Source organism: Branchiostoma belcheri, unplaced genomic scaffold (genome assembly GCF_001625305.1).
Source record: "Branchiostoma belcheri isolate BF01 breed outbred unplaced genomic scaffold, Haploidv18h27 scaffold2, whole genome shotgun sequence".
Taxonomy (NCBI): Eukaryota; Metazoa; Chordata; class Leptocardii; order Amphioxiformes; family Branchiostomatidae; genus Branchiostoma; species Branchiostoma belcheri.
This window is the reverse complement of record NW_017803490.1, coordinates 8,863,747-8,889,206: the sequence shown is the minus strand read 5'-3', so window position 1 is coordinate 8,889,206 and position 25,460 is coordinate 8,863,747. Positions and strand designations below refer to the sequence as shown.

The window sequence follows — 25,460 nt, the reverse complement described above, 5'->3', positions numbered from 1 at the left end:
GCAATGTTTAGCTTGACTAAGTCAATAAAGATAGCTTTTACCGTTGGGAGTGTAGTCATTGCTTTTATCAGGTAACTACCGTTCAGGCCAGTAGAAATGAAATGTGAAACGAACAATTCTGACCTTTACAGGAGGAATCCTGAAATACCCGGTAAGGCCATGTTGATTTGATCATATGGATGACATCCTCGTCGGGAAACCCCAAAACTGATGCGCGCGTGCGAAAATTAAAAAAAAAGTTTTGACAAAAAAAAAAGTTGCTTTCACTATGAAATCTACGTGGTCATGAAGGTTGAACAAATGGCACAGAATATGTTATGGCGAATAATCTACTCTTCGAATTCATTTCTTTACATTTTTGTCTTTTTTCCCTTGATTTTGGCATTCTACGTCATTGGTATCGTTTCTAAATGTTTTCCTTGCAACTTATGGTATATTTTTGCTCATTTAGCAACTGTTTTGCACGATTTACAGTATGGTTGAAAACTTTTTTTTGGAAACGGCCGAAAATTCATGCGCGCTCGGATGTCATCCATATAATCAAATCAACATGGCTTAACTTGCAATTAGACTTCGGGCATGGATTTGCAAAAAAAAAAAAACTTCTCAATTATTTCAAACTAGTTAATATTCGCATGCTTTGTAGTGAAAAGTGTTTAGGCCGAAGCCGGTGTGTTATGCTGAAGGGTGGTTAAACCGGTTAACAATGCACTGTCCCTGCGGCCCTGAGGCTATGGAACTTTTACCTTCACCTTTTACTTGACTATAGGTTTGGTCATACAAGTGGTACTGTCGCATTACGATCACAAACAGTGGGTATTCGTCACAATCGTACGGCAAATGTGACCGCACTGTAAGGAGGGCTGCATGGGGGGGGGGGGTGATTACGACTTACGCAAAATTTTCGCCGCTTATTATGGATTACGTTAAAGTCTCAGACCTCATTACGACTTTAAGCATTGTGGCTAATGTACTGATTACGAATTAGGTTGATTTTTGGGAGGCTGCCTACGGATTACGAAGACTAAAAGGCCTGATTACGCCTTCCGAAAAGTGCACGCAGCCCCCTTTAAGAACTAACTGAAAAGCTAATTAAAACCATACTTTGGGTTGACTAAAGCTTGAAAACCTACCTGCCATCCGCAAACCCCGCGGCGTCAATAACCGGGTCTCGGTTGGACCCGACGTCCAGGGTCCTTCTCGTCACCAGCCGGCCCTCTTTGGTGTACTTCGCAAAGACGTTTGTATACGTCGTGTTCACGCCTAGCGTCCCTTCATACAAACTGCCTACAAAGGAAACACATCTGCCGTCTGAAGACAGTCCGCAACCATTTATGCTCAAATCTTTCCCCACGTCGAGCGTAAATTCTCCAACCTGCTCCCCCCTTAATGTGAACACTTGGACTCGCCCACCGCCCGCCCGGTCGATGACGTAGACTTGTCCCAAGGCGGCGGTGACGCAAAGCGGCTCTAAAAACTGTCCCCTTTTCGTCCCGCTCGTCCCAAAACGGGACTTCCAAGAGGTGAACGTCCTAGAGGGCGGTGAGAGCACGTCTTGTGGTCGAGCCTTGTCTTCTTCGAATTTCTTGACTCGAATCTGGCCTAGAGTGAAGTCGGTTCCTTCAAAACTGTTGGGTACGAGCTCGACTCTGGGTGGCTTGGGGGAGTTGCGATGCAACTTTACGTCCAGTTGACTTTTCGTCCCGACGTAGTTATGCCTGCGGTTGCCATGGCAACTCTGTAGTGATGACGTCAAGTCTTCCACCTCGTTCTTGACGTCCTCTTCCCACCTGTCAAAGATAAGACGTACTTGTTCCATTAACGTCTTGGCGCTGTCTTCCACGCTCCTTATAGCCTCCTCCTTCAGTTTAAGGATCTGTGTCTCCACTTCCGTCTTCTCCACCTTCGCCACGCGTCTGCTTTCTTCCAAGGAGGTCAGTTTCTTTAAGATCCTCTCGGCCATCTCGCTAGCGATGTTCTGAGGAGTCTTCGCCTCACCCTGTTTGCCGACTTCAGGTGTACCACAGGTGTGGATATTGCGGGCACACGCCGCACCTTTCCCACCCACATTCTCACCACAGTCTCTACCACACGGTAGTGTTAAGGGCAGACTTCCGGTCTTTCCTGGTAATGAACAATAGCGGTGTTTGCTTTCTGACGCGGCGACATTCTCACCTGTGCGAGGTGTGCTCCTCTCACCTGTATGACCTAACTGTTGTCGGTAGGTGTGATGAAGACATTCTCTGTGATACCTGTTCCCCACGGACCTGTAGTTTTGTCCCGTGTCTAACCCGTCTGTACGTGTACCTACATGTAACACGCCGCCCACAGGTAAACCGGAAACACCTGTCACTTTCACCTGTTGACCGCAGGTGGGGCAAGCAGGGCTCACCTGTGTGTAACGTCCGCTAGGTGGTTGCTCCTCATACCGGTTTGGCGTCGCCTTAGTCGACTTTTTCGCCAGTAGGTCTGTGTGACCGCCTTCAGCCATGCCTAGCCTCCACCAGGCCTTTCTATACGGGAATACGGATCACAGAATTCCTGGGCAAAGAGGAGAGTAAAAGTGGCCAGGCGGAAGGTTGTTTCTTAACTGCGCGGCCAGTCAAACCCCAAGGCGGCCAAACCCCCCTGGCAAATATTCTCCTGTATAAAGCCAGTAGCAAGTCTCACTGGTAGGGACTTAGGCTAAGCCATGGCGCTTACCGTAAACTCTCTAACCTGAACTTTAACCCTGTAGCGCGTTCGCGCCATTGTCCTGTCAATCATCCGCCTCGCACGGGTCAAGAGCGTGCTGCTGTGTACACTCGCGCGCGGACGTGCCGTCGCCATGGTGACAAAGGTATCGGGTTACACCGCGCTGTGGTGGAGACAGGAAGCTTTGACGCTATGTAGCAAATATGAAGTAGCAAAGGTGTGTAGGCGCAAGTGTCGTTGCCATGGCGACACGAGTATCGTTTACACCCCGATTTTGCAGATAGGAAGCTTTCGCGCTTGTGGCAAATGTAAAGTAGCAAAAGTGTGTCCTCGGACGAGGGTATCGTTTACACCCTGCTGTTGCAGATAGCAGGCTTTGGCGGTATGTAGCAAATATAAAGTAGCAAATGTGTGTAGGCGGCATGTAAGGTGTGGCAATAGATAAATAATGAATGAATAAATAAATAAATAAACAGTGCAGAAGTCGGTATGGATGAATTCGAATGTCATTCCTGGCCAACTACATTCTTCTTAAGCCGATCTCGACTATCTATTCAACCTGCAAAGGAGTCTGGTGGAGACTAGTTTTGAACTGCGCTTAGTTTAAAAACAATCCCACATACAGTACCGTGCTTCCCAAAGCAGGTGTGGGCTGCTTTGTTTACCGAAGGAAACCAGCGATGTTCCAAAATAAACCCGACACGTTTCACAGACAGGTGAACAAACCAGTCTGGTTACCCACACAATCAGCTTCGTGTTGGGTACCTTAAATAATTGTTGGGGTGCGAAAGATACAAAACATGAGTAGGGGAAATTAAAAGTTGGGAGGATGTTGAAGTAGAACAGTAGACAAATGTTTACAGGGGATTCCTACACTTAATTGCGTGACATTGTCAATTGGGTTCAATCTCTACCGTACCATGATGGACCCACCCCACACACGAAGACTGAAGAGCTGTCATGGCGTGTTTGTCTATGTGTCTTTGAGTCTGTCTGTCTCTTTCTTTTTCTGTATGTGTGCGATCAGTGGCACAATGGAAGAATAAGAAGGAGATGAAGAAAGACTTTGAAAAGATTGTACCTGTAGGACTGCAGTTGAAGAGAGAAATTAACTTTAATGGCTAGATGAAACGAAACGTTTAAGTGGAGTTTAAGTAGTTTATTTTCACACTTCATAGTGTCACGAGAATTAGATCATTCTACCTTATATATAATATCTCATGCACAGGCCATCCAGTGGACTCTGGCATAGTACAGGCCTGAGTCGTACCAGGTGCTGATTCGCACCGTCAGGCTTGTTGTGGAGACGGACGTCACACCAGCTGATGCCCGAATGTGACCGGGAAAATGGTCCAGGTACAAGAAAGCGACAGTCACCACGGGCGTTCTTCGGAAGGCCCTGTCGAACGTACCGGTCACGTCAACGTAGCGAGTGCCAGAACCGGAGGCCAAAGGTCCTGATGGTTCCAATGTACCGCTTTCACCTAGTACGGAAATGTCAAATGTGTTAAACTGTAATAAAGCGTGTTAGCCCAGTCCATGAGCAAATGCATCGCCCCGCCCTCACTCTCTCTCTCTCTCTCTCTCTGCCTGTATCTTGACGGCAGCTATCAATTAAATGTTACTGGACTTTCGTGCATTCTACATTCAATTAGGCAATTGTAATTATGGATAAAATCACTACTTACAACGTTCGATGTAGTCCCGTTGTTCTAGGTCCTGGATGCGTAGGTCTTTTTCCGCCATTATGTTCCGAAGTTGCTGGATTTCGGCTTGCATCAGTTGGTCTTTGGCTTCAAACTCCGCCTGAAGTTGTTGGTCTTTGGCTTCAAACTCTGCCTGAATTCGCTGCACTTCTTCCTGCATAAGTTGGTCTTTGGCTACCGTTTCATTTCTGAGTTGTTGTAACTCAGCCTGGAACGTTTGCTCTTTGGCCTCCATCTCCGTCTGAAGATGTTGCATCTCGGCTTGAAGACCTTCCAGTACACTTTGCAGGGACAAGGAAGCTGAAACAGAAGAGAGCAGATCGTTTCCAATGTTGTTAAGCTTCATTGCTCGACAATTCTAGAGGGCACACTATATGCAGCATAAAAGGTACATTATTGCCATGTACGATCTGCATTAGTCTCGCTTTGACTGAAATACAAAGAAATCAGATGCATGGCATTTTATAGAAAGTTTATTGCAAATACATGCCCGAGGGCTAATTGCAGTTACAAACAACATAAGAAAGAAAATACAGTGGTATGTGAGACTATATCTACGTCTAGCATTATACTATATTCTACAACATGCATGGTACTAGATTTAATGGGTTTGACTTCTTCTTTTTATAAACAGGTTGAATGAGCGGCGTTACTGTATTCTCCAGAGATCTTATAGAATTTGGCCATAATAAAGGGGGAGTTAGCCAGTCATTATTATTTTGCGACCCGTGCGGCAAAATGTACTCTATTATCTCTCTCTATTTGGCTGATTTCTACTCTTTCCAGCCGCCTCCTGAAGCTTGGTAGAGGCTACTTACCAGCCACCATTAGATTCGCCGTCTCGCTTGGACTGGCGACATTGCTACTCCCCGACTCTGCAAGCTGTGAAGCATTGCCAGCGTCTGCCTGCTGGGCTCCGTGCTGAGCAACATTGCGAGATGCCGGCGGAACAGAGTCGAGGGGCTCTGATGTTCCACAGACGGTGCTACTGGCGGCAATGATGAGTATAACGGAGAAGAACATGATGGTAACAAGTCTACGCGTTGCCAGTCTGCGTTAAATACTGTAGTGCTTGCTTACATAAGGTGGTATTTAAACTCTCTGAAGGTCTGTCAGTATTTGCCCACTAAACACAGGGTATTTGCCCACTATTACACTGCCCTTTACATAACTTCCACCGTTCAGAACTCCTCAGCAAACTTTCTGGGATCTTGGGACACTCTGTTAACGTACACACTCTTTCAGATAGAGCGAAACAACTCTTAATTTTGAACGGTTCCCCGGTTTATCCTTTTCAAGTTAACTGTAATATTATGTCAACCGCCCAAAATTACATTTTAGCAACAAAACGTTTTTAATTCTATTTGTGTCCTTTTCATCTTTTGGGTGGGGAATGTAGACTCTCGCTTCATTTCAAGTTCATCAATTCGACTGTTTGTGCTGTCTGTTCTTTTACATGTATTCTTGGTTAGTGTTTTGCATTGTTTAGTAATATTAGTTTTATTCATTTAAGTGGCGGCGCTAACATAAGTTACCCAACTTGAGCCCGTCGTCACTTTGTCCTGTACTATTATTTTGTTTACTGTATGCTGAATAAAAAAAACACATGGTTATCTCTTGTATTAACAACCTATTCACCTGTTCCTATATGGCTGTTTTGTCGGCACTTATATCGAATAATGATAACCCCATATATTGCTTTGTCATGAGAAAATAGGATGTTAAATCAGCTGTTCAACATCGAGTATCGACCACCATATAACGACGAGTATCGCATGAAATAAGCGCCATCGGTACATCGAGATAAATTGTCAACCCATGGGCTGTCCTTAACTTGGATTGGTTGTTAGTAGTTTAGTTGTGACATAGAGTAGAAGTGTGATACCACTTCGGTGATTTTTCTTCAAATTCGTGAAATGGAAAATATTATAGCGAAAAATATAAAGAGCCAGTAGTCGCGTGTTTTTTTTTTCAAATAATGGATCGTTTAGTAATAACGAACATATCAGCCAGAGCAACAAGTGATCTTTCAAAGTAAGTTTATTGGCAAGACATGATTCAAGATGCAGCGTTTAATGGCTGTGCGCTAATTTCCTGTATACCTCATGTTTACATGCATGCTTACTTTTCATCTAATATCACAGACAAGGTCAATGTCAGCTAAGATTGCAAACTGTGGATGGGTTGAATGCTGTAACACATGTACCCCACAGAGTATTACCATTAGTTTGTTTGCTAGTGGGTACTACGTATACTGATCCCCAATCACTAATGCCTGAATGTGGACGGCTTTGTGCCTCGAGCTTCGGACGAAGAAGCCACATGAGGTCTCATCCCCCGTGATTGAGCACACTTCGACGAGGAAGGACTACCAAGAACAACTGGTACATACATGTACATTATTGCACAGGAACATTACATATAGGCAGCAAAGTACGTATCGAATCACCTGATAGAGGCTACTTCCGCCCGTCGAACGCACTCACCCGCCCGCTCGGTTCGTCCGTCACCAGCACGTTGCCCTGCAGGTCCACGACAAGACCAAAGGGGGCGCTGTAGCCACGCGTCTGCTCCGAACTCGTGTCTGAGTTTTCTTGACGGTTTGTGCACTTGGACTTTCTGCTATATAATACTAATAATGGAAACCGGCCTAAAATAAATCTAGCTGGCAAGGAGAGTTAGCCGGCCATAGAGGGTCTAGTTTGCCTGCATGGCCCGCCAACTCCCCTGGCCAACTACATTCATTTTGGGCCTATATCTACTATTTGTATTATTCAGTCTGCAAATGAGTGGAGACCACAATAGAACACTACTTGGTCGACAACACAAAAGACACAGGCAACAGATATGTGACCCCATGACTCCGCTTTATTCCGTATGTACGGAACTCCGGATGTTTCCTTGTCTCATCACAAGAAATAACACAGTACATCTTGCCAATCTACATCTTACAACGCAGTAATCAAGAGACAACAGTTCACTTGTTAACAGAATTAAGAACTTAATGTGTTTAGCCTTCATTTATTCAAATGCATGTTTTCAATGTAGATTTCAAAAGTGAATAAAAACAATTTACAAACGACTGCTAAATCAGATATCCCCCCATCTAAAACATGATCGTTATACGAACAAATTTAATGCAATTCTAAATGAAACGTTTAGCACAGAAATGGTGTTCTATCATAGATGTAGTTCTGTTAGGAATTGATAAGTGATTTATGTCACATTAACCAATGTGTTCTGCATATTGAGTCATTGTCACATTGCCCATTTTTTCACCGCAATACTTTTAAGCAAGTAGAGAGAGAAAGAAGTATATTGTGTATAGACTCTGAAATATTAGAAAAATGGCAAGAGATTTTGTATAAAAACTTATAAGAGGGAAGGCTCCCTTATACTATAACAGCAGTTAATGTCAATTTAGAAGTTAGGAAAAAGACTAGTTGTCGTAATCTGTACAAAAGTCTAGCAGTAGGTGATCAGAACACCAAGACGACCCGAAATAAATGATTGGTACCTAATCCAAGCTCTAAACATAAAAAACAGCCACCAGCTAACTTTTATCTTTCTTCTTTCACAACTAAGCGTCACCAGATAGCCTATACTCACAATGGCATGGAGGTAAAATTCTCTTAAATTCGCCAGAGAGACTAATACTATCTATTATCGACATGATAAAAAAAAGCTCGTTACAGGTTGCTATGAAGAACCGAAACTGCTGTTTTATGATGATGATGTTCACTACACGGTGTCTAAGTTAAGATGGAGAGCCTTTGATGATGATACTGATGGCTATGCTACTGTTTTATCGTTACAAAGTTCACTACACTGTTCGGTTAGACTGAGAGCCTTTTCTGTTGAAGGCCTGATGCTTGGTATGCTGGTTAAGGTCCCTAAACTGAAGAAGATTTACTATTAGAAAGCATGACAGGGCGTAGCCTCCTTAGCTGTAAAAAGTACAAACAAAAGTACAAAAAGAAGTGATTTGCCAGATAGAAATTTAAAGAAAAGCGCCCCAAAAGCCCAGTCATAGAACCTGCTAAGGAGGCTGGTAAAGATTAGAGCAAGGAGGTTAACCTCCTTGATTAGAGCAAGCGTAGGAATTATGTACTAGTACATTGTTTCAGTGTTTATAACTCTGGTCCTGGTAGAACGCTTAGGCCTTGGTGTCAGCAATGCCAGTCTTGCTCATATTTCCCCAACTCTGGAACGCGTAGTTGTCAAGTCCTGACAGAGAAAACATGATTCACTAATTGAAACTAATTGCCACAATCCAAAGATTCTAATTCAGTGTCTACTCTTATTTCTTGGATGAAACAAATAGATACAAAATAACTGATTAGTGGGTAGTTTATGTGGCTTTGCATTATATAATGACTTGTCAAGACTTGCGATTTTACATATACCATCAAAAGTAGAAAATGGTTTGCAAGAAAGATGCTAATTCAGTGTCTACTTTTCTTTCTTGGATAAAACATATAGATGCAAAATAACTGATTCAATTTCTACTATACTGATTATAAGTTGGTATCAAATATTAACATGTCACAAAGTGCTAGAACAAAACTACAGGGACTTACCGACAGTGTCGTCATCACGCTTCTTCTTCCCGCCCCGTTTCTTCGCCAGAACACCGGCCACGATTAGAAGCACCATGATCCCGGCAACTCCAACAGCCGCTCCCACCGCGGTACCCAGCGGCACTCCGGCTGGTCCTGTGCGACAAAAAGAAAGTTTGCCTTGAGCGGAGCTTCAGTTTTTCATTTTTCTCACAATCAAGCATCAATAGGCAAAGGTCTAATACACAAGCACAATGTAAGCAGCATCTAGCACAAAATAATTGAAAACAAGACTTGCACATATCCTACTATATGTTCAGGAACAAGTTTTGAAAGCCTAATGAAATATACATATACATGTAGCCTCGTGAGCAATCCTTCCCGATTCGCGAAATGGGTGAAAATTTCGTCTTCCTTACTGCTGTAGAAAACGTTTTTTTATCATCTACCTGTTCCTGCTTCTCCGGACTGCACCTGGAAGGGTCCTTGGGTGATGTCCGCCTGCTTGTCCCTGCTGCTCTCCCGGCGAACCCTGCCCTCCGTCCCGTCCGAGACGGCTCGCCTGCGCCTTGCTGGCGGGATGCAGCCCTGTTTGCACCGAGAGTCAGGGTCGTCCTTGAAGCAGATCATCATGGTGCAGTGGAAGTACACCTGATGGAATATGTCATTGACAGTCAGGAACATCATTGAGCAGACCCATAAACCTTCGCCAACCTTTTTGAAACATACGTTTCTTGTTGTTGCTGTTCTATTGTTTCAGCAGGCCCATCACTTGTGTTGGTGCATGCATGTCCTCAAACTCATGATACCGAAAATTTGCTTTAGAAGAGTTTGGCATCCAGATATATGACATATAGCACTGTAATTATCACCAAGCATTTAACCATCCAATCTTCCCCACCCACCAGTCACCACGGCCACAAAAGTGACATTTTTCAAATATAATGTATTCTACCAGGCTGGGGTCGAGAGCGTTGGGAAACGTGAAGGCGGCCACACTGTAGTACAGGGCTTTGTCGTTAGAAAGGTCATTGTCCTTTTGTAGAGTTTCATCAACCCGACAGCTGCAAATTCAGATGGAACAAGTCATTTATAGCCAAACTCTTTCATACTGAAAGGTAACCTGTGGTTGCCATAATATTGCATAAAGAACCAAGCAACCAACCAACCAACCAAACCACTAAACAACCAACCAACCAACCAACCAACCAAACCACTAAACAACCAACCAACCAACCAACGTATTTCACTAACAATGAAACAAATGAGAAAAAAATCCAAGGTACTCAACAAAGCTTCCACCCAACTAGCCAATAAACCATGCAGACTGTCAGCTAGCCATCCAGCTAGCTGGCCAGATAAGAGACCAAGCAACAAACTAACCAACTAGGCAGCCAAATTCACCCACCTACCACAACCAAATGACCAACTAGCCAAGAAACAGGACAGCTAGCCAGCCAGCTAGTTAGTAGCCAGACATCAAACCAAGCAACAAACTATTAGTAACTAACTAGGCAGCCAAAATTATCCACCTATCGCAACCAAACAAATAAAGTTCTAAGTAATCAAATATTTAAGCAAATGTAGTCAAACACGTACCCATCGGCGATGATGCTGACCCTAGGAGAGTCGTCAGGGTCGGTGGTGGGGGTGGAGACACAGTCACGGGCGAACAGCTCCAGGTTGTCCAGCGATGACGCCACGCTCAGGCCGAAGTGAAGACGGTCAGATGGTGAGACCTGTGGGGTGTACCAGAGCAGTTTCTTTCTATTCAGTGAGCTTATTGAGATGCCCTTTAGTCTCTTTACGGGAATAAATCTTCGATAGATCGTCAAACAATACAAACACATAAAACAAATATATAAATAAGTACAGGTTTACATATTACATACACAGACTTTAAGAATTAGGAATCGAGAACTAAGAATCAGAGGTCAGGTCAGAGAACTAATGATGACTAAAATGGTCAAATCAACTAATCATCAATTAGTAAAGGCATAATACTTGGTTTTACTAAAATCACTACACTTTTAAGATATAACTATAATCTATATCATCAGAATTAAAGCCGTTAAGTTGAATCAAATTGATCAATAATTTGTCCATTTCGTAGATGTCTTTCTTTTGTGTCAGAACACAATAAGATTATAATGGTAAAGCTTAGATGAACTTTCTGACCTGAAGCGGGAAGTCAGAACTCTTGTAGGTTGCACTGAAGTCTTCCGAAGTGTACATATGCATCTCCATGGTGAAGCTGTTGTTGGCGTCAATGATTTGAAGGCTGCAAAGAGATTGAAAAACTTGGTTAAAGAAGCAGTTAAACTGAACATTGAATCCAACCAACTACTTGTGCGTATGAACAAACTAGTTTGTGCGTATAAACCTGCATTTCTCCTCTGGTCTCTCAGTCACTGACGAAAGCTAGTGGATACTAGCTGAAACGTCTGACGTTTTCAAAATCATATCCAGTTGCTTGAGTAACTGCTTTTTGGCATATTTTAGATAGTTCTATGCATGTTTAAGGCACAGCAGGGAGGGTCTTACCGAGGAGAGGGGATGTTATACATGATGTCGTTGCCCTGGGAAACCACGTGCTGACGGAGGAACTCGCACTGGAAGGGCAGGTTTACCGGCTGGTTACGCACAGCGCCGTTGGCCTGAGTCACTTGGTTGGCAATGACTTCGTTGGAGAAGATGAATTTGTCGTCTCCTGAGGTCTGAGGAAATATAAGAGGCACGGCAACCAAATAAAAGATGCATTAAAAAGGGATAAAGCACGGAACCTCAAATCAGTTGGCTTAAAAAAGGTACCTATCACTTATACAGAACAATTTTAAGTGAAACTATTCACGGAATTTTAAGTGAAGCAAATTGTTTTGGACCATGTCCATTTTACAGTAGGTTACAAGAAAATTCCAAAGATGTCCACTTGAGTTAACAACACTCCAGGTTGGGAGTAACTGAGGTTTTCTGTCTTACCTCCTGCCGGGTTCCGCACTCCTGCAGGTGTGTCTCCAGCTTAAAGACGTCTTCGTCCTCGTCCTCAGTGGCTCCACAGTCCGGATCCAGTAGGTGCAGGTTCTCCACATTCACAGCCGGCAGCGCCGCACGGGGGATGGACAGACTCATACTGTCCTGGTCGCACACTACGTTCACCACAAACGAATCTGTAATGATAACCGTAAGACGGTATGCTGTATCATTTTCTATGTACCATGTATAACCATGTTGATGTACACTGAGAGAAGAATTTGAGAAGATTCAATTTCAAGTAAACGATTAACATCAAACCTTTAGTCAGGGAATGAAACGGTTACATTCAAAAGCCCACTGGCAACTTTCTTTTAAACATAGTCTTCTACTAAGAATTCAAGTGCACAAAGAAGTACAAGAAGCACAACTGAATTCGAGTGCCACCTGGAGAAACATCTCATCATTTGCGGGAGAAAATTGTATGATTGGGTGTATTGTATGACTGACTATAATGAACTGCAAGCCTCGGTAGCAGGAAAATTGGTGATTTTGGATTCGAACCCCTAACCTTCTGATCCAGGGGTGGGATTGCTTACAATGTACATGTATATACGATGTAGCACAAACTCCTGTTAGGCTCCGAATTCAATGCATCATTCAATGCATCATCACCCACCTGTGGTGTATGTGCCACTGATCTCCCCGTTTGGCTGGTCGTCCTCGTCGAAAGAAGTCAGCGTGAGGGTGTATTCCGTGTCGGCCAGCAGTCCCGGCACTGTTGCCGAGGTGGCGTCCGGTCCTGGTGCGGGGGAGAGGTCCTGGTACGAGCCCGACCCGTCTGCCGGCTGGTAGCTGAGACTGTAGCGCGAGATCGGAAGATTCCCCACGACTGTCCAGGAAACGGTCAGATGACCAATCCCGGCATCATCGAGGGTCAGCCCCGATAGCTCTGCCGCTGGAAATGTGGCGTATGTGCCACCGATCTCCCGGTTTATCTCGTCGTCCTCGTCGAAAGAAGTCAGGGTGAAGGTGTATTTCGTGGTTGGCAGACTCGTCACGGTAGCTGAGGTGGTGCCTGGTCCTAGTGTTATAGCACACCGAACGACTTGTTACACTCAATCTTTGCACGTTTATGCAGCAGTTGTTTAAACTATTAAAGCTTTCTAGTGATGGTGCCCGAACTGTGATTGTCTTTCAGTCTTCCCTTTGGCATCTGTTGATGTTTGATTGGCTCTAAATTACATTTAGTCATTTTCCCTTGGCCAATAAGGAGAGCGAATTTTTTCTGTTCTAAATCTGCATTGTGTGGTTTGTCAAGGGCTAGGGGTGTATTAACTAACGACGTTACAGTTGCAGGAAAGTTACAGCTACGAACCACGAGGTGACCTATTCCGGGCAATCTTTTACCTCATTTTTGCACTACGAAATCTTCGTTAATATATTTACGTAGCCGATCCTGTATCATAGTATCTGGTTTCTGTAGGCACTGCTGGTATTCATGCATAGCCCAAAAAGTAAGAAAGATGACTTTAAGATCAGAATCTTACAATTCCTGATATCAAATAATCTTTAGATCCATATTCACGGCAGTATAATAACTTAGTTACCTGGGCAAGACACCCCCGTGTCACATGCCTGTGTCTCTTGATCAGGTCCGTCACAGTCTGCCCCTCCGTTCGCTGGTGCAGGGTTGGTGCAGGTTCTGTCCCGAGTCTCCGTCCCGACTCCACATGTCACGTTGCAGTCAGACCATGCGCCCCAGTCGGACCAACCACCGTCAACTAATTTGAGACAAATTAAGATTTAATGTACGCGGAAAAACTGAAAGTTCGTCCCTTTGAATAATTTCTATTGACAGTGCTGGTTGTATCTATTCATAGTCCATGAAGCAAGAAACTTATTTCTAGATGAGAATCTTACATGTCCTCGTAACTGATCTTAAGATCCATGGTGACATCATTATTAAGTCATTTACCTGGACAGGACACTCCTGTGTCGCATTCCTGTATCTCCTGAGCAGGTCCGGCACAGTCTGCCCCTCCGTTCGCTGGTGCAGGGTTGGTGCAGCTTCTGTTTCGAGTCTCCGTGCCGTTTCCACAGGTACCGATGCAGCCAGACCATGCGCCCCAGTCGGACCACCCGGCTTCAACTACAGTACCTACAACTATAGTAGATATTTAGAGCTTTGTAACATTCTTGCTTTATCACTAATTCATTAATTCATTAACTCATTAATTATGAAAATAAAATTGCATCTGTTGATGTTCCATTGACCAAAAATTCCATTTAGCAACAAGACGCCTCATTTCAGCCAATCAATTGCCATCGTCGTAAAATTTCTATAGCAGGCAAGCCTCTCAAACCCATTAATATTGAATATAATCACTTTAAAGACATACAGTGGCAGACAAGCCAAGCATTTGAGAGATGTCATTTTTACTTCAGCAAGTAATATTTTACACCAAAATTGTATCACAAACATACACCTTCAAACCCCCATCCTTAACAGTCATTAAGGTTGGAAATTACAGCACATACCTAGCTGGCAGATGAATGCTACCGTGCTGACGGTGCAGGGTCCATCATTCCAGGTGTGCGTGGACCCAAAAACCAAGGCACAGTCTTCGGCCCCTCCACTATCGTTCGGTTCACCGGGGGCCCAGTTGGCATAGCCGGATGACGCAAGTGTTTGGCTGTCTTCAAAAACCCACTGCCCTTCGTTGTCGATGTCATTCAGCCCAATCCAACGTATTCCGTCTCTTGCCAGATTGTGGATGAAAGTGTTGATGGCACTGTTCTTTGGCATGGCCAGCAGTCCCCCGTCTGCCGCACACGTCTGTCTAGCCTGAGTGTAGTTCTGCTGGTCAGGAAAGTCCTTGTAGCAAACTCCGTCAAAACTGACGTAGCTTGCTATTGGACACACTGTATAAAAGGAAATTTCGGGGTAGATGTCTTGATAAAATGTATCTGTCATTCACCTAACTAATGACTGATGTACTTTTACAGTTGACTGCATCCGCTAGCATTTCATTTCAAGGATCAGGTGGACTAATTAGGACATGTTGCAAAATTGCTGTATTTCAACGCTTGCTTTATTTCAAAGCTGAAACGTCATTTTTAAGACAACAATTAACAAAATGGGCTTGTCGCTTTCTCCGTTGCAAATGTCACGATGTTTAAATGGTGGCTATTTAATGAACTAAATGAACTGAAAACAACAACAATAGACATGCAGACCAGACATAAAACTTTTCCGTGAATTTGTACCCTTTTCCCTTGACCCTATGACATGAAATGTCTGTTTACCAAGTTTGTACTACTTCCATCACATGTAATCTGCATTTGCAGTAAAGACTAACATTTAATAAAACACATCAAGTGAACTAGACTCTAACCAAGACAACAACAGAAACATACTGTCAGTGCTGCAGCCTAGAATCTCCACCCTCATACTCATGTGCTTATGCCAGGTTTGGGGATAGAAGCGCACAAAACGGGCAGTAATGGGGTTGTCCAGTAGGTTCGTCACAGGAGTGTTCATGTCCGCGTTGCCTGGAAAAACCTGGAAGGTAAAAGAATCATTTAGATGAGGGGATTTTAAATACACCCGTAGATCTTCTTTACAGTTCCCATACTTAGGACATTTCATCAAATACAATACCTAAGCTGACGGCGCCCATAGGTCTGATAACCTAGCGCCTTTTTAAGACGATCAGTAGAGCAGAGTTTTGTGAAAAGATGGCTGGTCCAGGATAGATAACAGCTGGGGTAGTGTCAAATGAATAAGATATATTTATATTTACTACACAAACAGGTATCCCTTGTTGGTGGCGGCATTAATGAATGAAGACCTTTATTGTACATTTTGCCCCACTGGGCTAAAGACAGGTCACATATTGACAAAGTACATCATCAATGTTGATAATAAAACGGCTATAGTACACAAGTACTTTCAACTTCCTCTCGCTTTCTGGTAATCTTATAAATGTAGTTGGCTGTATTAGTAGAGCTGGTTTGTTAAAGACTACAAGGAATATAAATTTCTCTATACTATTTAAATACTTAAATTGGGAGTATTTGCTTGACACAAAATAATATAACTTGACAAAACTCGAGTGTGCCGTCACCACGCCTTGTGATTACATGTTGGAATATAAAAAAGCAGGTATCCATAAAGGATGCAGAATAAGTGTCATAATTGATAATCATGTTTCTGTACGTTACCATGTCAGATCCATCGCTGCCCGGATATGTGGTCCAAACAGTCCCATCTGCACTGTACCGGAGTTTGTATGACGTCACCCACTGTTCGGCCCCTCGGTTACGACCCTGAATGACGGTGCCCGTGACGCGCTTCATCTCTCCCAAATCAACCTGAAAAGCAAATGTCTTATTACTTTCTTATACTTTGACGCAAATCACAAGATCAGATTTTATAAAGTAAACAGGAAATACTAGCAATCCCTTTCACAATAAGCACAAACTAAAAAGTATGCATTTTTTTAAATCCATCAAATTGTATACTTACCTGCAACCATTGTCCGATGATGCTGGTTGTGGCTGCCCAGGAACCGTGACCACGAACTCCGTTTAACCGACCGTACAAGGGCCGTAAATCCGGATGGTAGTACGAAGATGCAGTGATGCTTCCATCAGGTATGGCGCCATATTCCATCCCAAGTGGATCCTGACAAACTGATAAAAAGATTATGTCCCAGATGGTTTTGATGTCCCTGAAATGTTAATATTGAAGAACATCTCGAAAGTTTTAAAATATACGTTGTAAAGGGTATGACTGTATACACAGGTCAACCGCCATGTACCAAAGGTAGACTGAACTAGAACTATACACACATGTATGACAACCTGTAGAACATGATTCATCATTACTTACTCCTTCAGGAATAAAACTACTTAACTTACTTATATATCCAAGTAATAAAAGAGACGAAAAGCAGTTTTTGTCCGGTTAATAATGATAAATTACCTACATGGGAACTTGCTGACTAATGTGTCTGGAGGCACAGGAGGGCCTAAGGTATCAGGTAAAGATTGCAAGTGAACTAGAATATAAAATATGCAACAACAGAAAATTACTTTTATTACTGCAGCCTAGAATCTCCACCCTCATGATGATGTAACTATGCCAGGACTGGGGGTAGAGACGCACAAAATGGGCATCAACTGGCTTGTCCAGTAGGTTCGTTACAGGCGTGTTTGTGTCCGTGTTGCCTGGAAAAACCTGAAAGGCAGAAGAATAATTCAGATGAGAGAATTTTTACCACTCCTTCAATCTTCTTTACTAACAATCTCCTTTTGACATTTCATCAAATAAAATCATGAGCAGACGACGCCCATAGGTTTGATAACCTGGCGCCTCCTAAAGACGATCAGTAGAGTAGAGCTTTGTGAGAAACTGGCTGGAACGAAATAGATGACAACTGGGGTAGTGTCAAATAAAGAGACATTACATACAGACAGGTATACATTAAGAATACAGGACAAACTTAATAACAGTTTTTCTTTTTCATGACATATTTCTGTAGGTTACCATGTCAGATCCATCGCTGCCGGCATATGTCGTCCAACTAGTCCCATTTTCACTGTACTGGAGTTTGTATGACGTCACCCACTGTTCATGCCTCCGGTACCGACCCTGTGTAGTGATGCCCGTCACGTATGTCATCTCTCCTAAATTCACCTAAAATGCACAATTTTTGTTTCTTTGTTATTATTTGACACAAAACACAAGTCAGATCCCATTTATAAAGTAAACAGAAAATAATCCCTTTTCCAATCAGCGCAACCCAAAAGTATGCATTTAAAAAAAACTATCAAACTGTATACTTACCTGCAACCATTCTCCAATGACGTTTGTTTGGGCTGCCCAGCCACCTCCGCCACGAACTCCGTATAACCGTCCGAAGTAGGGCTGGTAATCCGGACTGTAGAACGAAGATGAAGTGATGCGTACATCGGGTATGACGCCATATTCCATCCCAAGTGGCGCAAGACAAACTGATGAGTTCCAGTTGGTTTTTGGTGTCCCTAAAATGTTAATAGAATTGCAAAATCTCTCGACAGTTTCAAAATATACGTTGTTAAGGGTATGATTTTACACAACAGGTCAACCGCCATGAACCAAAGGTATACTAAACTAGAACTATACACACATATATGACAACCTGTAGGAAATGATTCATAATTACCCTTTTAAGAATAAAGTTACTCAACTTACTTGAAATCCAAATGATAAAACAGACGGAAAACAGTTTCCGTTCGGTTAATAATGACAAACATTGCAGGTATTGACCTAGACGGAAACTTGCTCTCCAAAGTGCCTAAGGTAAAGTTTTGTACTTAAGTTACCTTTTATTATGTTATGTATGGCACAGGGAGCTTTGAAAGCGCCAAAATGGCGATATGCTAACCTGTATAAATAAAAAAAAAGATTGCAAGTGAACTAGAATATAATAATACAACACCAAAAACCTACTGTCAGTGCTGCAGCCTAGAATCTCCACCCTCATGCTCATGTGAATATGCCAGGTTTGAGGATAGAAGCGCACATAACGGGCAGCAATGGGATTGTCCAGTAGGTTCGTCACAGGAGTGTTCATGTCCGCGTTGCCTGGAAAAACCTGGAAGGTAAAAGAGTTATTCAGATGAGGGAATTTTAAATACACCCTTAGATCTTCTTTACAGTTTCCATACTTAGGACATTTTATCAAATACAATACCTAAACAGACGACGCCCATAGGTCTGATAACCTAGCGCCTTTTCAAGACGATCAGTAGAGGAAAGACTTGTGAAAAAATTGCTGGAACGGGATATATAACAGCTGGGGTAGTGTCAATTAAGTAATAAAGGAGATATTATTTATATTTACTATTATAATACAAAAAGGTATCCATAAAGAATGCAGGGCAACCTTCATAACAATTTTTCTTTTTCATGAGATGTTTCTGTAGGTTACCATGTCAGATCCGTCGCTCCCCGCATATGTGGTCCAAACAGTCCCATCTGCACTGTACCGGAGTTTGTATGACGTCACCCACTGTTCGTCCCGGTTACGACCCTGAATGATGGTGCCCGTGACGCGCTTCATCTCTCCCAAATCAACCTGAAAAGCAAATGTCTTATTACTTTCTTATACTTTGAAGCAAATCACAAGATCAGATTTTATAAAGTAAACAGGAAATACTAGCAATCCCTTTCACAATAAGCACAAACTAAAAAGTATGCATTTTTTTAAATCCATCAAATTGTATACTTACCTGCAACCATTGTCCGATGATGCTGGTTGTGGCTGCCCAGCCACCTCCGTTGCTGCGAACGTTTAACCGAGCGTAGAAGGGCCGTAAATCATAATGGTAGGATGAAGATGCAGTGATGCTTCCATCAGGTATGGCTCCAGATTCCATCCCAAGTGGATCCTGACAAACTGATAAAATGATGATATTTCAGCTTGATTTTCATGTCCCAAAATGTTAATCGTATTGAAAAATAGTTTCAAAATATACGTCGTAAAGGGACATGATTGTACACAACAGTTCAACTGCCATGAGCCAAAGGTTTGACTTAACGAGAATTATACACGTAGCCTGCTATTGAACACACTGTAGGAAAAGAAAGCGGAGATAGGTGATGTGATAATGCATGTACTTGCCATTTACTAGCTTTATACACTAACAACTGGATATGTAATGAAAAAATGTAGACTTTATATATCCACTAGCACCATACCTTTGAAAGGCTTAAATGGATTGTTTAGAGCATGTTACAAAATCTATACCACTAGCTGTATCTATCTCACAAATTTCAGTGGTAATTGGCAAGACCAAAATTATTCAGAGACAGGCACTCACAAAACATAGATGAAGGGCTAATCACATGTTACCAACAACATTTCCCCGACCAAATGCCAGATTAGTTATTATAAGTGACGAGTAAGAAACAAAAATGATGTATGAGAATATCAATACCCCAATAGAAATGAAAACATGAAGTTTACCTTGCCCAGTGACTGTTGCAGTCGTCGCCATCAGCACGAGAACCATCCAGCTCCAGAACCCGGATGTACACGGACCCGCCATCGTGTCGGCGTACACCACCTGAACACAGACCGGTAATTAGGGATTGCATTCTGTCAGTTTACAAGTTTACAAGATTTGTATGTCAAAAGAAGAAGAAACTGTGCAAAAGCAATATGTTTTCCTTCTGTAAAGGTGGTGCAGGTTTGAAAAGTTTGAAATACTACACCCGTCTACTTTTGTTGATGGCATAGCCCGGGAAGAGTTTATAAAGGAATCAGTCACTCATGTTCAAGTCGTCGAACTGTCTACAGAAATATAAATTGCAATCAACTACATGAAAACTGTAGTGATATTCTGCTACACTAAACCATCTGCGTTTCACAATCTTATTTGTACAAATAGAGAAACAAACAAAACTTATAGTAGAACTATACTCGCATCAGCAACATACAGCTTCCTGGGCTTTTATGCCAACAGGTCTTGAATATGATTAACAATGCCACTGCGGTTTATAACAGGTGGCGACACCTGTCCAACAACTTAAAATGAGTGCGTGTGGGAACCTCTTTATGGCCCTGTCACATATTCATTGAACCTTGTTGTTGCATTCCAAAACGTGTTAATCCAAATCATGATTTGGAATGGACTACGTTTTGGAATGCAACAAACCTCCCCCGAATAGACCACGACAACGGGCGTCTCCAGACTAAAAAGCCCGGTCGGGGCTACATCCCCGACGGGCACCGACGAATTTGCGACCTAACCATGACAAGGGATTTACGCCAAATACAAATCAACCCGGCCTTTTCTATTAAAGCTTGCCAGAAAATTCCGCATGCTGCTCCATTTCACTTTTGTGTGTACCCTAGCCTCAGAAATTGTTGTTACGATATTCACCAAAAAAGTTGTAAAATTGGTGAATAAGAAATATCAAGTAGTTGGTGGAAAATGTTTCAGTATTTACTCATTGTCCCGTTTAGAGTATTTCTATCTCATGAATTCTGTCTCCTTGTGCTCGGTATGCAAATTTTGGGCCAGTGGGGTCGCGTGACGTAGCGGCAGAGTGCTCGACTCGGAATCAAGAGGTCCCGAGTTCGAGTCCTGACATGTCACCGATCTTGTGCCCGTGGGAAAGGCACTTACCACGACTTTCCTCACTTCGCTCAGGTGAAAATGAGTATTGTATTGTCCCCTGTGTTGGTGGCGGCATTAATATAAGTTGACAAAACTTGATTGTGCCGTCACCACGTCTGGTAATTACATGTTGGAATAAAAAAAGGCCACATTTTGCATACTGAGCACAATGGGACAAAATACTACTACGGTGGCCTGTAAACAATGGCGGCCTGTCTGACGACATTGGCGTGATGACACCGGGGCATTAAATGAGCTGGAAGGAAACTCTGCCCGAGGACATATGTACAGGTTGTGTTTTTGTCCCTGTCAGGTTAAACAAGTAAGCTGAGACTGTGGACGCAACAACACAACTTCGTACATCACATCCAGCCTCTTTTGCATTTTTTGGCAATTTGGCCAGTTTCCTTCACTTTTGCACTATCCTAGAGATTCCCGACGATACATGGGAACTTGATAATGTCCGCATCCAAGTTACAAAAAGCCTGGATTTACTTTGAGCGAGTAACAAAGGAGATCACAGCCCGTGCACAGGGGTACAAAGGTTAGTTTTACTATCGTTCATTTGTTTTGAGCACATAAAGAAATAATCAACCTGCAAATGAGGTCACATTTCCAAACCTGGGCCCGGCTGGGCAGCTTTTGGGAACAAAAAGTAACAACAAGTTTATAAACGACAACAAAACACAGCTAAAGTTTAGAAGATAAGCATAAATACTATTTGTGTATATTCCTGATAACAATTGCCGATTTTTCGCTTATGCCAACAGCCCGGCCGGGCCGCAGTTTGAAAATGTGACCTAAGCATAACGGTGTGTGAAAATGGCTCTACATGTAGGTCAGAGGTACATTTAGTGGTATTTGAAGCCTATATTTAAGTTACAGGACCTCTCTCTGTTAACAAAAAGGAATCGCAGTATCCACATCTTAAAGAAACATAATCTGCAAAGAATTAACCTTCAGGCAGGCCTAAATCTCAGGTTTGGGCCGTGAAATTGAAGAGAAAGTCGGTAGTCTGAAGCGTGGCCTACACTAAATGACTGTCAAGGCAGTACTAGGTATGGTGGCCACATTTGCAATATTTCGCCCAGTTGGAACAGCTAAAATCTCTGCAGGGCCGCTCAACATACTTGAAATGTTATGAAAGATATAAAAGCCAGAAATTTAAGGCTTTTAAACAAGTAAAAACACAACAACAATTTCAAGTTTTAACTCAGTTAAACAAGCCACCGTCACCTGCTAGTATATACTGCGGCGAATGCACGTGTTTTGCTGAACTTAGCAAACAAGCAAGTAAAATACCTCTACCGTGTTACCTTTAGTTTGTAGATAGAAAACGCTACACTAGAACAGTATAAACCAAGAACGTACAAGTCTAAAACATTACTTTTTAACTTGCTCTTTGGTTGGGCTCAAAGCATGTCGCCGTGTTTCCAAAACCACACTTTTTTTTTCAATTCAAAGTTCACGGCAAAAGTAACAAACATGACCTTATTGAAACTTTCTACAATGAACGTCCGTAAATATAAAGTCGAAGAGACTTTGATCGCGACATTGACAAGGAACCTCAGCGTCTCGAATGGGGTATAACAAGCCGTGCTGGGGGCAGGAAAAACTTCTCTAGCACAAGTGCGATAGAGCCAAAACTCTATGCTATGGAGTTAATAAACACTGAGTGGCCTTAGCTACGATGTAAATTCACGAAAGAAAGGATACCACAGACCAGGTTGGACAAGAAAACCCGAGCTTTTCAACAATGAGTGACACAGTAAGAATTTCTGATCTGAGTGACATCAAAAAGTTACGAATCGGACAAAGTTATTGTTTTTTTCATTTTAAGCTGTAGAAAAGATACCAAAATATCATCAACTAAATATACTCCTTCGAATCATGAAATAGCATGTGCAATAAAATAGAAAAAAGGACAAAGGCAGGTACTTACTGGTTCAGTGTTGTTGGTGAAGCAAAGTTGGCTTATGCCGGCTTGCTGTCCGCTCTCCAACTTTATAGTGTTAGGGTATATATACCATACTATTATTAGATTGGCGAAAACGTCATTCAAATCAATGATTGTGATTGGTCAAATGTGATGGTATGACATCGCATGAAAAGAAGATGCTCGAAAACTCTGGACCTGGAGAATCACGTGATGTATCAAAATTCCCACGCTGCAAACCAAGGACGTTTTTTATTGATAAAACGTCCTTGGACCAACACAGAAATCCCACGACTATTTGAACCAGGTCAATTGTTGTATAGATTATTTTTAGAGTTCACACGGCCTTTTCTGCCCTCTCCCACCGTGCAGGGTGCACTGAAGTGAAAGGCTACTAAATCAAAGTGTTACCCATCGTACAAGTGACTGACCTTGGAAATAATTGCAGGATTTTGAAAACATCAAAATTGACAAAAAATCATTGTAGAAAGCATCAGCTAGAGTTATGAATAATTGTTTTCAGTATAAAGGGTTAATGTAAAGACCGTTTGAATCAGGCACAGCCAAAGCCATTATGGTCCTTCGTCATACATGTTTATCATAATACGCGGAAGTCGGGAAGAGAGAGCACGACTTTTATCAAAACAGCACCGTTTGGTTTTACCTAGTGCTATTTGTTAACTTCTCTAGAATACACCAAGTACGTGGAATTCTGTAATGTTTATCTTATTCAGAGCTTACCTAAACTTAGGATTTGACGAGTGTATTTGCTGATTAAGTTTGTAAAATATTCGGACAGAGAGGTCGATTAGGGACGTCACTAAGTCGGGTGGCAAAAATACGTCTACATTATCACAATACACTATATCATACCAGCATAACCTTTTCGTGCTCCCCTGCTAGGTAAGGTATTTGGCGTCTTTTTAGCTTGTTTGAGTTCCTCCCAGAACATTGGTTGTTTCTTTCCCTTCGAAACATGAAAGGTGGAAGATCACCTCACAAAGGATGTGTCTATTGCTCGAAGGTGGCCTTGAGAATTTAAGCAGAATTGAGCAACTGACAAATGTAAAAAATGGGAAGATTTCCAGTGTACTAAGTAGTTAAGAATCTAAAATACTATAGAAAATGTTACGGTGCGAAGGAACTAGAAAAGTCAACCTTTACCAGTCATTTTAGATTTATATAGAGAGGCCCATTGTGGCAATGCGGCACGACAAAAATAGTTACCACCTATCCGCAGTCCCAAATGCGTTAATGACCGAGTTTTCAATCTATTCGAAGCGTGTGGCTTCCCTACAAACATTGTCATTTTTAAGCCGTTCTATAATGAAATTTGCCAGTTGAGTGTTTCCCACGATCACCTGTGTGGTCACACGGTGGAAACAATGCCGTTAATTATCGACGATAGCAGGAAAGCAATTTTGACAGATTTGATATTGATGAGTTTAACCACCAGGTTCATTTATCGTTCACACGACCTTTCCTGCCCTCTCCCACCGTGCAAGGTGCACTGAACTCAGAGTCTAGGGACGATCAAATCTCATGGTTGCTCATTGCAAGTCACTGAAAAAAGGTCCCATTCCACTCTGTGCAGAGCATAGGGGTGGCGCCCATCTCATTTGCTGTAGCTCTTGGGCCACACAGGTGTGCAAGCACTACAACAGGGGGCTCGCCCACTGGTAGTGTTGTGTGTTTGATCTTCCCATACTCTTTCTCATAGATGCTGAGTGCTAAGCAGAGAATGTAGTATGTACCATTCTCAAAGTCTTTGATATAACCAGACCGGGGTTTGAACTCACGACCTCACGGTTCTAAAGCGAGCACTCTGCTGATTGAGCTATTCTACCAGTCACTGGCCTTGGAAAGAATTGCAGGACATTAAAAAAACATAAAAAAATGACAAATAATCATTACATGAAGCATCAACTAGAGTTATGAATAACTGTTTTCGGTATAAAGGGTTAATGTGAAGACCGTTCGAATCAGGCACAGCCAAAGCCATTATGGCCCTACGTCACAGATGCTTATCATAATACGCGGAAGAGAGAGCACGACTTTTATCAAAACAGCCCCGTTTGGTTTTACCTAGTGCTATTTGTTAACTTCTCTAGAATACATCAAGTACGTGGAATTCTGTAATGTTTATCTTATTCAGAGCTTACCTAAACTTAGGATTTGACGAGTGTATTTGCTGATTAAGTTTGTAAAATATTCGGACAGAGAAACCAAGTATGTAGGGAAACCAAGTATTTAGGGAAAACACGCAGTCACTTCGGGCGGCAAAAATACGTCTACATTATCACAATACACTATATCATATCATTATAACCTTTTCGTGCTCCCCTGCTAGCTAAGGTATTTGACGCCTTGGAAGCTTGTTTGAGTTCCTCCCAGAAAATTGGTTGTTTCTTTCCCTTCGAA

General features: G+C 42.5%; 4 protein-coding genes across 4 annotated transcripts in view; all 4 read right to left on the bottom strand.

The window, feature by feature from the left end:
- The window catches only part of LOC109468921, an 8,160-nt gene extending 2,708 nt beyond the window's left edge, over window positions 1-5,452 (bottom strand). Inside the window, exons 1-4 of the mRNA XM_019767302.1 lie at window positions 5,219-5,452; window positions 4,383-4,700; window positions 3,982-4,178; window positions 1,134-2,359 (exon numbers count right to left, since the gene is read on the bottom strand). Of these exons, the coding sequence (XP_019622861.1) occupies window positions 1,134-2,359; window positions 3,982-4,178; window positions 4,383-4,700; window positions 5,219-5,423 (1,946 nt within the window). The 5' untranslated portion in view covers window positions 5,424-5,452. The remainder of the gene's footprint in view (window positions 1-1,133; window positions 2,360-3,981; window positions 4,179-4,382; window positions 4,701-5,218) is intronic.
- Window positions 5,453-8,556: 3,104 nt separating this feature from the next.
- LOC109468519 (ZP domain-containing protein-like) lies at window positions 8,557-14,738 on the bottom strand. Its single transcript, XM_019766763.1, has 10 exons — window positions 14,471-14,738; window positions 12,609-13,013; window positions 11,939-12,126; window positions 11,504-11,676; window positions 11,138-11,240; window positions 10,559-10,698; window positions 9,915-10,023; window positions 9,409-9,610; window positions 8,981-9,115; window positions 8,557-8,627 (listed from the first exon to the last, which is right to left on the bottom strand). The coding sequence occupies exons 1-10, from the start codon at window positions 14,736-14,738 to the stop codon at window positions 8,557-8,559; spliced, it is 1,794 nt and encodes a 597-aa protein (XP_019622322.1).
- Window positions 14,739-15,293: 555 nt separating this feature from the next.
- Window positions 15,294-16,610, bottom strand: LOC109468518 (lactadherin-like). The gene is made up of 3 exons (XM_019766762.1): window positions 16,461-16,610; window positions 16,157-16,306; window positions 15,294-15,494 (listed from the first exon to the last, which is right to left on the bottom strand). The coding sequence occupies exons 1-3, from the start codon at window positions 16,605-16,607 to the stop codon at window positions 15,294-15,296; spliced, it is 498 nt and encodes a 165-aa protein (XP_019622321.1). The 5' UTR covers window positions 16,608-16,610.
- Window positions 16,611-17,137: 527 nt separating this feature from the next.
- Window positions 17,138-19,369, bottom strand: LOC109468517 (lactadherin-like). Its single transcript, XM_019766761.1, has 5 exons — window positions 19,211-19,369; window positions 18,910-19,056; window positions 18,429-18,573; window positions 17,784-17,877; window positions 17,138-17,174 (listed from the first exon to the last, which is right to left on the bottom strand). The coding sequence occupies exons 1-5, from the start codon at window positions 19,355-19,357 to the stop codon at window positions 17,138-17,140; spliced, it is 570 nt and encodes a 189-aa protein (XP_019622320.1). The 5' UTR covers window positions 19,358-19,369.
- Window positions 19,370-25,460: the final 6,091 nt, after the last annotated feature.

What these genes read in the sequence shown, in the direction of transcription:
- LOC109468519 (XM_019766763.1), bottom strand. Translation starts at nt 14,738, where the DNA reads ATGCCAAAGAACAGTGCCATCAACACTTTCATCCACAATCTGGCAAGA. An exon ending in GTTCTGACTTCCCGCTTCAG is followed by an intron (nt 10,699 to 11,137) that starts GTCAGAAAGTTC and finishes TACACCCCACAG; the next exon opens with GTCTCACCATCTGACCGTCT. An exon ending in GTCCGGAGAAGCAGGAACAG is followed by an intron (nt 9,116 to 9,408) that starts GTAGATGATAAA and finishes TTTGTCGCACAG; the next exon opens with GACCAGCCGGAGTGCCGCTG.
- LOC109468518 (XM_019766762.1), bottom strand. Translation starts at nt 16,607, where the DNA reads ATGGAATATGGCGCCATACCTGATGGAAGCATCACTGCATCTTCGTAC. An exon ending in TCATCGGACAATGGTTGCAG is followed by an intron (nt 16,307 to 16,460) that starts GTAAGTATACAA and finishes TTTGCTTTTCAG; the next exon opens with GTTGATTTGGGAGAGATGAA. An exon ending in GCAGCGATGGATCTGACATG is followed by an intron (nt 15,495 to 16,156) that starts GTAACGTACAGA and finishes TTTACCTTCCAG; the next exon opens with GTTTTTCCAGGCAACGCGGA.
- LOC109468517 (XM_019766761.1), bottom strand. Translation starts at nt 19,357, where the DNA reads ATGGAATCTGGAGCCATACCTGATGGAAGCATCACTGCATCTTCATCC. An exon ending in GGAGCGACGGATCTGACATG is followed by an intron (nt 18,574 to 18,909) that starts GTAACCTACAGA and finishes TTTACCTTCCAG; the next exon opens with GTTTTTCCAGGCAACGCGGA. An exon ending in TCTAGGCTGCAGCACTGACA is followed by an intron (nt 17,878 to 18,428) that starts GTAGGTTTTTGG and finishes TTCGTTCTACAG; the next exon opens with TCCGGATTACCAGCCCTACT.